The sequence below is a fragment of the Danio aesculapii genome, chromosome 13 (genome assembly GCF_903798145.1).
Source record: "Danio aesculapii chromosome 13, fDanAes4.1, whole genome shotgun sequence".
Lineage (NCBI taxonomy): Eukaryota > Metazoa > Chordata > Actinopteri > Cypriniformes > Danionidae > Danio > Danio aesculapii.
This window is the reverse complement of record NC_079447.1, coordinates 30,154,637-30,168,666: the sequence shown is the minus strand read 5'-3', so window position 1 is coordinate 30,168,666 and position 14,030 is coordinate 30,154,637. Positions and strand designations below refer to the sequence as shown.

At 36.5% G+C, this 14,030-nt stretch overlaps 2 protein-coding genes across 2 annotated transcripts; both read right to left on the bottom strand.

The window, feature by feature from the left end:
* Window position 1: 1 nt before the first annotated feature.
* LOC130239395 (phenazine biosynthesis-like domain-containing protein) lies at window positions 2–3,256 on the bottom strand. Its single transcript, XM_056470553.1, has 9 exons — window positions 3,123–3,256; window positions 2,918–3,014; window positions 2,735–2,833; window positions 2,253–2,362; window positions 2,146–2,175; window positions 1,977–2,065; window positions 642–817; window positions 401–463; window positions 2–269 (listed from the first exon to the last, which is right to left on the bottom strand). The coding sequence occupies exons 1-9, from the start codon at window positions 3,204–3,206 to the stop codon at window positions 157–159; spliced, it is 861 nt and encodes a 286-aa protein (XP_056326528.1). The 5' UTR covers window positions 3,207–3,256; the 3' UTR covers window positions 2–156.
* Window positions 3,257–3,860: 604 nt separating this feature from the next.
* Window positions 3,861–12,279, bottom strand: LOC130239396 (phenazine biosynthesis-like domain-containing protein). Its single transcript, XM_056470554.1, has 9 exons — window positions 11,904–12,279; window positions 11,697–11,793; window positions 11,513–11,611; window positions 11,318–11,427; window positions 11,209–11,238; window positions 10,543–10,631; window positions 5,916–6,091; window positions 4,822–4,884; window positions 3,861–4,737 (listed from the first exon to the last, which is right to left on the bottom strand). The coding sequence occupies exons 1-9, from the start codon at window positions 11,985–11,987 to the stop codon at window positions 4,625–4,627; spliced, it is 861 nt and encodes a 286-aa protein (XP_056326529.1). The 5' UTR covers window positions 11,988–12,279; the 3' UTR covers window positions 3,861–4,624.
* Between the last annotated feature and the right edge of the window lie 1,751 nt (window positions 12,280–14,030).

Here is a 14,030-nt window from a genome sequence, read left to right as displayed (position 1 = left end):
ATAGGCTTCTACGATCAAATATTTTATTGCATTTCGGCACACAAGTAGCCATTAAATGAATGAAATATAAGTTTGCAGCTCTTCATTAGGAAAGAAACGGCTTATAATCAACATTAAAGCATTAACAGATTCAATGAGTAGGTTTGCACGACTTGACTAGACTTTAAGAGTTCCCTGAAGAATGATTTGTGCCCGACCACTGATGTTTACTCGACCATCGTCTCTCACTTCAAGATCCAGTTCCCCTCCACGACTGGAGCACTGGTAGGCTGGAAAAACAGAAGATTATTTAAAATACTAAAAATATACGTTTGATTAATTTTGTTTTTAAGAAAAAACTTAAACTCGTATGAACTCATCATAGATTTGGATTCGAATAAAGATAGAAAAAGATTTTTACCCAACATTTTCTTTTTATTCAGCTTTTCAGACCAGTATGCAGCAAGAATTGTGTGTGCAGACCCTTTTAGAAATAAATGTTAGTCTTTAAAAGCATTAATTACATTTATTTGATATTAAAAGGACAAGCTATCATTGTGTATTTCACTTGTAATCTCATGCCATTACATTCACATGGGAAAAAAAATCTGCATTTTCCATGTCCTGTTTTGTTGATGAATTAATGAATCATTTCAACCCACCACACACTGGATCTTCAGCGACTCCATACCAAGGAGCAAAGAAACGGGAGTAGAAGTCATATCCAGGCTGTACATTTGGAGCTCCTTTTATTGTGACAATGACGGATTTAATTTCCCCTGTAGTTTCACTTTTCAGTAGATCTTCAGCTATGGGACTCAAAGATGTGAATTTAGACCTGCCAACAACACAAGTCAACCAACTTGCATAATTTTGATAAGAAACAAAAGAAAAATCTCAATGTTTTTGGTTACTTATAGCCTACTATAAATTTTTGTCTCTGGTTGATTGTTGCTCTTGAAATGTACTACATATGATTCGCGAAATGCCATAATGTCATAGATCATCGTTCTACCAAGGAGCCCAGACCAAATCTGACTAGTATGAAAACAGCCCAAAAAAGTTGGCAATTACAATCTGCAAAGTCACTCCTCTGGACAAAGAGGTATATGAGATTATATTAGATTCCCCTGAATAGAGACTCGTTTGGCACCATTGCACATTATTACGAATAAATTCTACAACAAATTATTAGACAATAACCACCACATTCCAACAACACTCCAACTGCACATAATTACTATGGTAAAAAATAAACCAAACAGCAACTGGAATAAAAAATAGTAACAGCAATAATATAAAGAGGCTGGCATACAGTCACATCAGATTTGTGTAAGATCTCTGTCACAGAGAATTTTTTCTCTCTATTCCCTTCTTCAGTGTACAAGGGATACAGCTAAAACAAAAACAAAAGAATGTTAAGAAAGCGATGCAATTGGACTAAGAATATCCGTCAAAGGAGAGCCAAATGGTTGGTTTCCCATCCCTGAGAATAAACATCCCTCCTCAAGGGAAACCTCCAAAGGGAAATGTCCACATACTCTTGGGCCATTCCACCATTGGGGGTACAGCTTTAAAAAGTGTTTTTGTGATCTATTAATGCTATATTGTATTTATCTATGCTTGTAGTTTGTTTGCTATATTTTATGTATGATTAACTCCCCTACAGAATCATCCCAATCAATCTAAAATAAATGGATGCTTTCTGAGTACAGCTACTTAAGCCATCTGGTCAAATTGTATTCATTTTGGAATGTCACAGAAAAACAAAATATTGCAATGTCAGATGTGTTTCCATTATCTGGCAGCACTAATATGCACCTACATACACTCACATGTAGATTCCACTCACCAGTTTCACTGGTCTGTTTTCATACTAAGAGATTGGTCTCCTAGACAGAACAACCAATGTGGTATGACAAGACTGTACAAGATGGCTGAAAGGGAAGTAAACTTTTTTCTATGTTTCACAAATTCTTCTGAATGTCCATCAGTACCTGTCACATGAGTCAGCCAGACGAATCATCAGCCACCTCAGGGCTGGACTGTAGCACACGTCCTCAATGGGTAAATCTCCAACAACAGCCTGAGAATGCAAAACAAAATAGAGCAAACCACAAGTCTCTTATGTCATCTAAAAAACTGAATAATAATTAACAGTGCTACCTTCAGAAAACCCTTGATTTTATGCTGGTCCTGCAAGTTATAAACACAAAGCTCAGTGAATTAAGATCAAAACCATTTTGAGTCTACAAGATGTGTTTTTGTTGTACCTGTGGCTGTGGTTTGTTTAAAGGGAAGTCCATTATTATTGAGTCTTTATGTTGACGCACATAAAGCTCTCCACTCATAGTCTCAAACACCACAACAGGGTTGGCATTTTCTGTGATGATATAGTGAGTTTAATATGGTCACAGTCCAGTATCATTGTTAAATCATTAATGCAAACACAAGCATTTCTAAGTGGTGTAATGGATCACAGTTGATCCTTGAACCACACAACACAATTTAAGAATCAGAATTATGTTGTGTTAGATTTAATTGCTTTTCTGTACCTGAATACAAGACTCACATACTGGACTCACTCTTTATTTTATTTTGCTTTTTTTTTTATTAATTTGTGACAGGCTACACCAAAAAATAAATAAATTGATTTACCAAAACACTTCACACATAATCATATTTAATATGATCATATTTGATAATGTGATGAACTATGTCTATTTTGATTCGTTACCCTTCTAGTGTTTCTTACTTTTAAGGTAAAAGAGCACTGCTGCAGAGGCCAGTGTTGCATGTCCACATAGTGCAACCTCAGTTTTTGGAGTAAACCAGCGTAATCCAAATCTTGAACCTTTAAAGAAACAACAAACAAAAAGCAGAGATGTTAAAGTGTTAAGATGTTCAGTGAGTATTTCAGTTAACAACAACAAAATACCTGAGGAAAAATCCACTGAGTTATGTTTTGTGATGAAAGCAGTCTCTGATAAATTCATCTCTGCAGCAATGCTCTGTTTAATATCATCTTGCAGATCCTAAACGTATCACAGTGAAACTTAAAAAATGATTATAGGACATTCTAACATACAGCTTAAAAATGTTATGCAATACAAAACTAGTCAACATAAAACTGTAGTACTTACATTCTCTAAAAGACAAACTGCAGCAGGATTACCTTTAAAAGGTAAACTAGTAAAAGCATCAACAGTAAAGATTGGGATCTCCATTGGTCACAGCTTTTCAGCTCTCCAGGCTTTTTCTAGTACCTTTTACTTCTGTTTCAGAGCAGTATTTGGTCAAGTTAGACTTTGACCCTAAAGTTATTACGGCTCATGTTAAAGGTACAGACTTCAAATTTCAGGTTTAAGTCGAAGGTTAAATGTAAGTAAGCCTTTTTTAACACTTCTAAAATTGTAATTATTAAAAATTATATTTGTTTTCAGCTCTGAATTTAATCTGACTCCAATTTTCAGTGACCATCAAATTTAGACAGTACTTTTAATTAGGAATGGATCACATTGATCATTCAAGAATCAATTTATATCTGATCCCATAGTCTTCAATTATACGTTCATAAGGGACCCAAAACCACACACCCTGGGTTTGCGTGTTTCTCACAAACAGGATTTTTCATTCAGAGGATGTAGGGTTAACTAATATCCGATTACTCCAGTTGCCTCCTGCTCACTTATACTAAAATTGTAGGTAATTTTCATACAACTTGCTAAATCAGCAATAACCAGAAATTGAATAGCCTCCGAGCTGAAGAGCCGACTGCTCCATACCGTCTCATGCGATTTGATTGGATATGTACACAGTATCAAGGTAACACCAGCCTCCACATATTCTACTGGATAAAATAATTTCAGGAGAATCCAGAATTGATCAAAACCTAACACTTTATTTTGAAGTAAAAGTGTCAATTATCATGCCAATTACAGAATCAAAAAATAAAAAGCAGATTCAGAAATGTACAACATCATTTACTCAAAAAAGATAGAGAGTTAGAGATGGATACCTGACCATGTAGAAATATGTTGCTGGATATAAGTCTTGATGCAGAGCTCAGAGACTCACACACTGAAATGAAATATCCTGGCAACAAAATCCCAAAATGTGCACCTTTCCCTTAAATACTCAACTCAGTACAAAAGATCATGAATTCAAGACAATTAAACTTCACAAAAACCCTTGTCTGGTCTGTTTAATCTGGAGTGGAGTATCTGGCAGAGATCGTATCAAAGCCAAAACCCAGATCGACAGAAACAAGTGACTATTGTAAAATTAAGACCACTTTAACAAAATCACACATTTAAAATGATAGCAAACATGAAAGGAAAAAGTATAGATCCATAAGATACACCATATTAAAAACTTGGACATCACCTACTCTGGTGGAGAAGGTGAAGTAAAGGGCAGAGAGAGGGGGGAGGGGTTCAGAATGGGTGATCGAGATCGAGTTGAACAACTGGTTTCCTAGCTGATCTTCTTTTCAGATTAGAAAGTTTATTGTTTTATTGCATGACAATTCTACTGGTCTTGCTGCATAGAATTCCATAACAGTTCTCAGGGTCTGATATTATGGAGAGATTTAGCCATCTTTACAACTATAAACAGATTCAATGAGTAGGTTTGTGCGACTTGACTAGATTTGAAAAGTTCCCCGAAGAATGATTTGTGCCCGACCACTGATGTTTACTCGACCATCATCTCTCACTTCCAGCTCCAGCTCCCCTCCACGACAGGAGCACTGGTAAGCTGGAAAAACAGAAGAGATTAATAGTCCTACCTTAGGAGAAAAGTATGTACAAATTTCTTATAAAGAAGAAAAAAAATCCTTACCGAACATTTTCTTTTTATTCAGCTTTTCAGACCAGTATCCAGCGAGAATTGTGTGTGCAGACCCTTTAAGAAATAATTGTTAGTCTTTTGAGGCATTAATTAAATGTATTATGAGGACTAGCTATCCCTAGCTACACTCAAAAAAATATATATATATTTTTTGTTCATTCAAACTACTTATTTAAAATGAGCTAAAGCAACACAATTCTTCAGATTTCATTGGGACAACTTAATTTTTTATGTTCAATCCACAAAAATTTGTTAAAAGAGTTAACTTAATCAATTTGTGTTGAGACAACATGAATGAATTGTGTGGAACCCTGCATTTTTTACAGTGAATGTTTCCATCCAGGGGTGCAATTTAAGCTGGAATATCCAACACAATCTCACGGCAATTCATAACTTTTTGATTTAGTGGCTAATTCGTACGATTTAGTACGATTTGCTCATGCCCCAATGACGGTTGGGTTTAGGGGTGGGGTTAGGTGCCACACCTCCTTTTTAAAATCGTACAATTTCTTATGAATGAACTCGTACGAATTTGTACGAATTAGCCACTAAACTGACAAAACGTAAAATACTTACGTTTTCTCGTGAGATCAGGCTTGAATATCAAATAAAGTGAATAAAGCACAGAGTGGAGAACAAAATCGTCACTTGCTAAAACTGGCACCAAATATCATTGAGTAAAATGTATTTTGCTTCATAATGAGAAGCCACCATGAGTCTATTTTCTTTTATAATAAATTACTTGTGCCTCAGAAGATGAGGTGCAAGACCACTCTTTGGGAGTACAGCCTCTTAAGACAGTTTTGGGAAAATAATACTGAAGCACTTTGATGAAGGGCTTTGGCTAAGGGATTTTAGAATAAGCAAACAACATTTCAAAAGTTTTGCAATGTGGTCGCTCTGCTGGTTTTGAACATTAATGCTGTTTATTGTACCAATTTCTATGATCTGTTAAACAAAATCACATATCTTTTATATGTGCATGCTGGTATTGATTCAGTAAATGTGTTTCCATCATAGTTTATGGATATTATACATTTTTTCTTATTGGATAAAAAGTTTATCCTACTCATATTTCAACTCACCACACACTGGATCTTCTGGGACTCCAAACCAAGGAGCAAAGACACGGGAGTAGAAGTCATATCCAGGCTGGGCATTTGGAGCTCCTTTTATTGTGACAATGACGGCTTTAATTTTCCCTGTAGTTTCACTTTTAATTAGAGCTTCTGCTACAGGACTCAATGATGTAAGTTCAGACCTGCCAACAACACTAGTCAAACCACCTTGCATAATTTGGATAAGATACAAAAGAAAAAAAATCAAGAATTAAGAAAAATCTAAAACTTTTCTCTGGCAGATTGTTACTCTAAAAACACATTTGAATTGTTACTAGCATATAATTAGCGATAAACAGTATATAGAGATTTTTTTAAACAGATCTTCTAGATTTCAATAAACTGGTCTTCTTCTGTTAATCAATTTACATTATTCCTTACTTTATTGTCTTTAAATACAATGCCATGAACAAACATCGGTAACACTTTATATTGATGGTCCGTTTGAGTATTAGTAGACTGTCTGCTTAATATCTGTTGATATGCTCCTTCAACAGACATTTAACTGACTATAAGAAACTTTGCAAGTACATGTCAACTTACACTAACCCAAACCCCAACCCTAACAGTCTACATATAATCTAATGAGAATTAGTTGGCATGTACAGTAGATGCAATGTAACCTAAATTCAACAAACGGACCATCAAAATAAAGCGTGACCCAAACATCTTGGTTATATGCAACCTAAAGAAAGGACAGAGAGATTAAGTCATACGTCCTTATAAGGGATGTGCACGTCAAACTTGATGTTGATCCCTGCTGAAAAATCCAGCTTAAACCAGCCTAGGCTGGTTGGCTGGTTTTAGAGGGGTTTTGGCCATTTCCAGGCTGGCTTCCAACCATTTGACCAAAATGACCAGCTTAATCCAGCTAAAACCAACTTGACCAGCCTAGTTTAAGATGAATATAGCTGGTCTTGGCTGGGCTCCCAGCCTGGCTAGGCTGGTCAAGCTGGTTTTACCTGGTCATTTTCCATCCTGACCAGCTAAGACCAGGCTGGAAATGGCTGGAAACCAGCCTGGAAATGGCCAAAACCCCTCTAAAACCAGGCTGGTCAACCAGCTAAAACCAACCAACCAGCCTAGGCTGGTTTAAGCTGTTTTTTTCAGTAGGGATACGATACACATTTCGATGCATAGTCAACTATACAGTAAATTAAAGACTCCCCAGATAGCAAGCAGTTTTGGGTGGATTCCGGCTAAATGTGGAGCTGTCAGCTCAGTCTTGATGTGAAAGTAATGGGACAGAGTTGTCTCAACTCTACAAAACCCTTTTGGCTGACTGACACATTTTTCTCTGGCTGAGTTCATACTGTCACAGATGGGCAACAGTCAGAATGAAGGAGTGTTGATGACATAAAAACCACTTTGGCAGTTGAATCGTGATTGGTGTCAGGTGTTAGCACACTCCCTACTTCACTGCAAAGTAGGATTCACTCATTGAAAAGCTGTTCTACTTAGGTTCAAGTGAAAGATTTGGCTTTTGTTTACTAATGTTTGATGATTAGGCACAGTTATCCAGTTGCTTGAGGGTTAAGCAGGCATAAATTGTTTTTGTTTGTATATCATTGATGTTTATGTCTGCTCAAAATTCTGAAATTTTTATTTGTGGACTGCAGTCTTCAAGCCATTCCACAGATTTTCAATGGGGTTTAAGTCTGGACTTTGACTTGGCCATGCCAGAACATTCACCTTCTTCTCCTTTAACCACTGTGTGGTCAGTTTTGCTGTGTGCTTCGGGTCGTTGTCATGTTGGAAGGTTAACCTTCTTCCCATTGATAATTTTTTTGGCAGAGGGCAGCAAATTTTCCTCAAGAATTTGTCAGTATTTTGCCTCGTCTATTTTTCCTTCTATCCTGACAAGTGCTCTAGTTCCTGCTGCTGAGAAACAGCACCATAACAAGATATTTCCACCTCCATGTTTTATAGTAGGAATGGTGTTATTTGGATGGTGAGCTGCATTGGATTTCCCCCAGACATATCGTTTGGCGTTGAGGCCAAATAATTCAAATTTAGTCTCATCTGACCATAACGCTTTTTTCCTCATGGCCTCGGAATCTTCTCGAAATCTTTTGGCAAAGTTCAGTCGTGACTTTATGTTGCTTTTCTATAGAAGAGGCTTTTTTATTGCAATGCTCCCATACAAGCCACATTTGTGGAGAACTTTTGATATTGTTGTCACATGCACACACTGACCACCCTTTGAAATAAATTCCTGCAACTGCTTCAGCGTTGTCGTAGGCCTCTTGGTTGCCTCTCTGACCAGTTTCCTCCTGGCTCTTTTATCCAGTTTGGAGCGACGTCCTGATCCAGGGAGGGTCTGTGTTGTACCAAATACCTTCCACTTTTTAATAATGGACTTCACTGTGCTTCTAGCATTGATAAAGCATTTGAAATGTGTTTGTATCCATCCCCTGACTTGTGCCTGGCCACAACTTTATCCTGGAGATCTTTTGACAAAGCCTCGCCACCCATAGTTGATGGTTTGCTTCAGTTGCACTACCTAGGGTTGAAATGCTACAATAAAGCTTTTTTTCATGCTGAGCTGATCAAATTGACCACCAATGAAAGTGAAATGGTGTTGTGTGTCTTTAAGAAGGTGATTAGCTACACCTGATTGAGTTTACAAGTCATTTTTAGGAGGGGGGTGAACTTTTTCACAACTGAGTGATTCTGTTTTATGCTTGCTAATTGTTTTCTCACATGTTGGTGTTATATCTTTTACATGGATGTTATACATTGTACTGAATAATTACACCTAGATAAAACAAAACTGTGTCTGTCTTCATTTCAGGCTACAATGAAACAAAATGTAATTATTTTGAAAGGGGCTGATTCTTTTCTATACCCACTGTACTTATTGTGTAAATAGATGTTTTTACATTGTACTTATGATTGATTAAATACTTATGCATGTATTTACATTTGTAATTAATGTCTAAATTTACATTTATAATTACACTGTTGACTATCCCTTACACTTTTACCTACTCTTAGGCCTACCCGTACAACCAAAGCTTTCACTGACCTTACCCGAATTCCACCTTAATATCAGCAGTTTTGTAATACATTATTATGAACACATTAAGTACATTGTTTATATTTTAAAGTTAGTACATGGTAGTCAAGGTCACTTATTTGATATTATTGTTTGAGTCAAATAATTTTCTGTAACTTACTATTTGGCTATGTAATCATGTTGTAACACAGTTATTGAAAATTGCTAAAAAATGTTAATAATAGTAAAAAAAAATCAACACAGACTCATTCTGAATACATAACTCTATATACATTTCTTGAGAGTGCCAAATATGTCTCTGGAGGTACGTTTGTATGCAATTGTTTTCACGAATGCCCCGCCTCCTTCAAAATGCTTCTCATTTGGTTCTTACTTGATGCACTTGAGCTCAACCACTCTCACTGGCAGAGCGGTGATCAAACACAACGCTGTTGGCTGTTTTTTTTTAAAGGGGAGGAGCTACTTTATGTCCCACGTTCTCTTCGTGTTTCAGTTGAGATTACATCAAACATTAAATAAAAATGTGTATTTTAATAGCAATTCACGGGACCTTTAAAGATGAAATGCAGCCATACGTAGCTCTGGCTAAACAAATCACAATCTCCAGAGAGTACAAGGGGTACATGTTCACAAATCGCAATCTCCAGAGAGTACAAGGGGTACATGTTCAGAATGAGCCTGTGTTGGTAAAAATAGGTGTAAAATGCTACAGAAGGCATATTTAATATCAACAACAAATATTTTAGCAAAATGCTTATTTACTCTGTCTGTTTAGTCTGTATTAGCAGAGCCGTGCTCGTCGACTCACCTAATACATTAAACAGCACAAATATTTTTGCTATTTCTCATGGTGACTCGATTGATTGATGATGACCAGCTTCTTTTCAGGTCTTCGTAGTGTTGTGATGTGTCATGTTCATGCAGCAGTTGTGATGACAGATTTTGTTTAGGAACTGTTGACATAACAGATGGAAAATGCGAAGCAAACTGCACTAATTTCAATGTGCAGTTAATGCTCCCATGGCATCTGATGCTGCTAAGCAATGCACTCTCCGATGCACCAATTTACATCTCAATTATTGGCCACAGATTAGTAGTCACTTCTAAACAATAAAAGTATTGCACATTAATTAGTTTTCATTGATGTTAGGCATGATGCATTGGGATTTAAATTCTAACTTGTTTCCGATGCACTCTTTTAAACAGATTGTTAACTTTATTTTTACCTATGCACAGACAGAATTTGGGAATCTTCCCATGCCTAACACTTATGGGTTCTGCCTAGGGGAACGGTCACCTGAGTCCAGGTGGGCAAGTACAGCATAACCAACAAGGCCTTCTCCCTGACCTTGAGTGTGCAATTGGGCTCACTTGTAACTTCATAATTAAACCTTACTCACTGTAAAGGAAGCACATTCCACCCACCAAATCCATTGGGCTATTTTCGTACTACTCAGAGGTGACTGGTCTCCTAAACCAAACCACTAATGCCATATGTCATCATGTTGTAATAGATGACTGAATGGGTCTAAGCTTTTTGCAGATTTTCAGATTCTTCTGAATGTCCAGCAGTACCTGTCACATGAGTCAGCCAGACAAATCATCAGGCATTTCATGGGTGGACTGAAGCACACGTCATCAATGGGTAAATCTCCTACAACCACCTGCATGCATGACAAAATACAGCAAACAGCACATATACATATACATATACATATACATATATACATTTTTATATATATATATATATATATATATATATATATATATATATATATATATATATATATATATATATATATATATATATATATATATACAGTTGAAGTCAGAATTATTAGCCCCCCTGTTTATTTTTTTTTTTATCCAATTGCTGTTTGACAGAGAGGTTCTAAACATAATAGATGCAATACCATATTTCTAACAACTGATTTATTTTATCTTTGCCATGATGACAGCACATAATATTTGACTAGATATTTTTCAAGACACTTCTATACAGCTTAAAGTGACATTTAAAGGCTTAACTAAGTTAATTAGGTTAAGTAGGCAGGATAGGGTAATTAGGCAAGTTAAAATGGTGTTTAAAAAATTAATAACTGCTTTTATTCTAGCCAAAATAAAACAAATAAGACTTTCTCCAGAAGAAACAATATTATCAGACATACTGTGAAAGTTTTCTTGCTCTGTTAAACATCATTTGGGAAATATTTAAAAAATATACACACATGCCATTTTTACCTTCAGAAGATCCTTGATTTTTTGTTGATCCTTCAAGAAAAACAAGCAAAGCAAGTTAAGACAAAACCAGCTACTGCAATCCTGTACAGTATCGGTTTTGTTGTCATACCTGCAGCTGTGGTTTATTTAAAGGGAGGTCCATTATTATTGAGTCTTCATGTTGACGCACATAAAGCTCTCCACTCCTAGTCTCAAATACCACAACAGGGTTGGCATTTTCTGTGATGATATTGTGAGTTTATAAAAGTGACAGTCCATTATCATCGTTAAAACTTTAATCCACAGCAATCTTGCGATTTCTTACTTTTAAGGTAAAAGAGCACTGCTGCAGAGGCCAGTGTTGCATGTCCACATAGGGCAACCTCATTTTTTGGGCTAAACCAACGTAATCCAAATCTTGAACCTTTTAAAATAGATCAAAACAAAAAGCAGACTTATGTTACCGTGTTTAAATTGTTTGATTAGTTCAGCTAGCAACAGCAAATTACCTGAGGAAAAGTCCACAGAGTTGTGTTTTGTGATGAAAGCCGTCTCTGATAAATTCATCTCTGCAGCAATGCTCTGTTTAATATCATCTTGCAGATCCTAAATGTATAACAGTGAAACTTTTAAAAAATCATTATAGGATGTCCTAAGAGATTGTATTTTAAAATATTTAAGCAATACAAAACTAGTCAACAAAAAACTGTACTTACATTCTCTAAAAGACAAACTGCAGCAGGATTACCTTTAAAAGGTAAACTAGTAAAAGCATCAACAGTAAAGAGTGGAATCTGCATTACAGCTTTTCAGCTCTCTAGTCTTTTTTTCTAGTAACCTTTAGGTATGTTTTAGAGCAGTATTTGAAAATTTGTTAGACTTAATAGGCATATACCAAATTAACAATTAAGCTGTGCAAGTTAATCCACTAAAAAAGTCAACTCAATCAAAGTCTGACCATTTGCTTGCGTTCTGACTGGCGATCATTCTCTGTTGACGTCAGTTTGACAGCTTCAGTCCCCAAGCGGCAACCTCCCAGACTGACGACTTCATGAAGCTATAGTGACTGAAATTCCAATCCAATCTACTGTACTGCTTGAGACTGGTTCCAAAAAAAAAAAAACAAACAAAAAAATCCTCCCCATGTTAAAATGCCCAACTTTACAGCTGAAAAAAAACTTGTTCCAGCCAGGTATAAAATAAATTTGGTGTATATACCTAAAATACCCTTCATGACAAATCTGACTGGGATTAATTTTTTTATAACTCATCGGTTTATTTTTATTAAGCCTTAAAATACTGCATAATTAAGGGCGTGGCAACTTTGAGAAACAGGTAACCTTATGCCTACCTGCTGCTTGTTTCAGCTGCTGAACCTGTTTTATGGTGTTATAGGTTATATGTGCTTTTGTTATGTGGTTTTCACAGTCTAGCTTTTGGGATTATTTCTTACATTCATTTTCTTTTCGGCTTAATCCCTTTAATAATCAGGGGTTGCCACGGCGAAATGAATCGCCAACATGTCCAGCATATGTTTTACGCTGCACCCGGAGGAAACTCACGTGAACACAGGGAGAACATGCAAACTCCACACAGAAATGCCAACTGACCCAGCTGAGGCTCGAACAAGTGACGTTCTTGCTGTGAGGTGATCGTGCTACCCACTGCACCACCATGACTCCACCTTATTTCTTACAATTACCAAATCATTTGGCATGCACTGTGATCACTGATCATCTGGCTTCTATTTTTTTAAGTGATATTATAAATAATGGCCTATATATTATAATATAAATTTGGGCCTATATATTATTCATCACTAATGATATAAGAACTTTAATGCACTCCAGAATCCAACACATTGATTAGCTGTAGACTATCAAAAACGTTGTCACATGTCAAATAACATTTTACAACTATGATGTGCAATTATATAGACTAAAGTCCAGTTAAGTTGTATGCATTTCACAAACAAGTGTCCCTATCTTGGTCATCAACATACAGTGCATCCGGAAAGTATTCATAACGCTTCACTTTTTCCACATTTTTTTTGTTTCATCCTTATTCCAAAATGGATTAAATTCATTTATTTCCTCAAAATTCTACACACAATGTCCCAGAATGAAAATGTGAAAAAACATTTTTTGAAATTTTTAAAGTTTTAAAATTGTTTATTTAAAAAAAAAAAAAAATCGCATGTACATAAGTATTCACAACCTTTGTCGCAAAGCTCTAAATTGAGCTCAGGTACATTCTGCCTCCACTGATCATTCTTGAGATGTTTCAGCAGCTTGGAGTTGGAGTATACCTGTGGTAAATTCAGTTGATTTCATGATTTGATTAGACATACACATGTCTATATATGGTCCCAGGGTTGACAGTGCATGTCAAAGCACAAATCAAGCATGAAGACAAAGGAATTGTCTGTAGACATCAGAGACAGAACTGTCTCGAGGCACAAGGCTGGCAAGGTCACAGAAAAATTTCTGCTACTCTGAAAGTTCCAATGAGCATAGTGGCCTCCATCATTCGTAAGTGGAAGATTTTTAGAACCACCAGGACTCTTCCTAGAGCTGGCCAGCCATCTAAGCTGATCGGGGAGAAGGGCCTTATTCAGGGAGGTGATCAATAACCCGATGGTCACACTGTCAGAGCTCCAGCGTTCTTCTGTGGAGAGAGAAAAACCTTACAGAAGGACAACCATCTGTGCAGCAATCCACCAATCAGGCCTGTATGGTATGGCCAGATGAAAGTCACTCCCCACCTGGAATTTGCCAAAAGGCATTTGAAGGACTCTCAGACCATAAGAAACAAAATTCTCTGGTTTGCTGAGACTAAAATTG

Coding starts and splice junctions, on each gene's coding strand:
- LOC130239395 (XM_056470553.1), bottom strand. CDS start 3,206: ATGGAGATCCCAATCTTTACTGTTGATGCTTTTACTAGTTTACCTTTT. Junction 464..641: donor CGCTGAAGATCCAGTGTGTG/GTGGGTTGAAAT, acceptor TATTTCTAAAAG/GGTCTGCACACACAATTCTT. Junction 270..400: donor GAATAAAAAGAAAATGTTGG/GTAAAAATCTTT, acceptor CTGTTTTTCCAG/CCTACCAGTGCTCCAGTCGT.
- LOC130239396 (XM_056470554.1), bottom strand. CDS start 11,987: ATGCAGATTCCACTCTTTACTGTTGATGCTTTTACTAGTTTACCTTTT. Junction 4,885..5,915: donor CCCAGAAGATCCAGTGTGTG/GTGAGTTGAAAT, acceptor TATTTCTTAAAG/GGTCTGCACACACAATTCTC. Junction 4,738..4,821: donor GAATAAAAAGAAAATGTTCG/GTAAGGATTTTT, acceptor CTGTTTTTCCAG/CTTACCAGTGCTCCTGTCGT.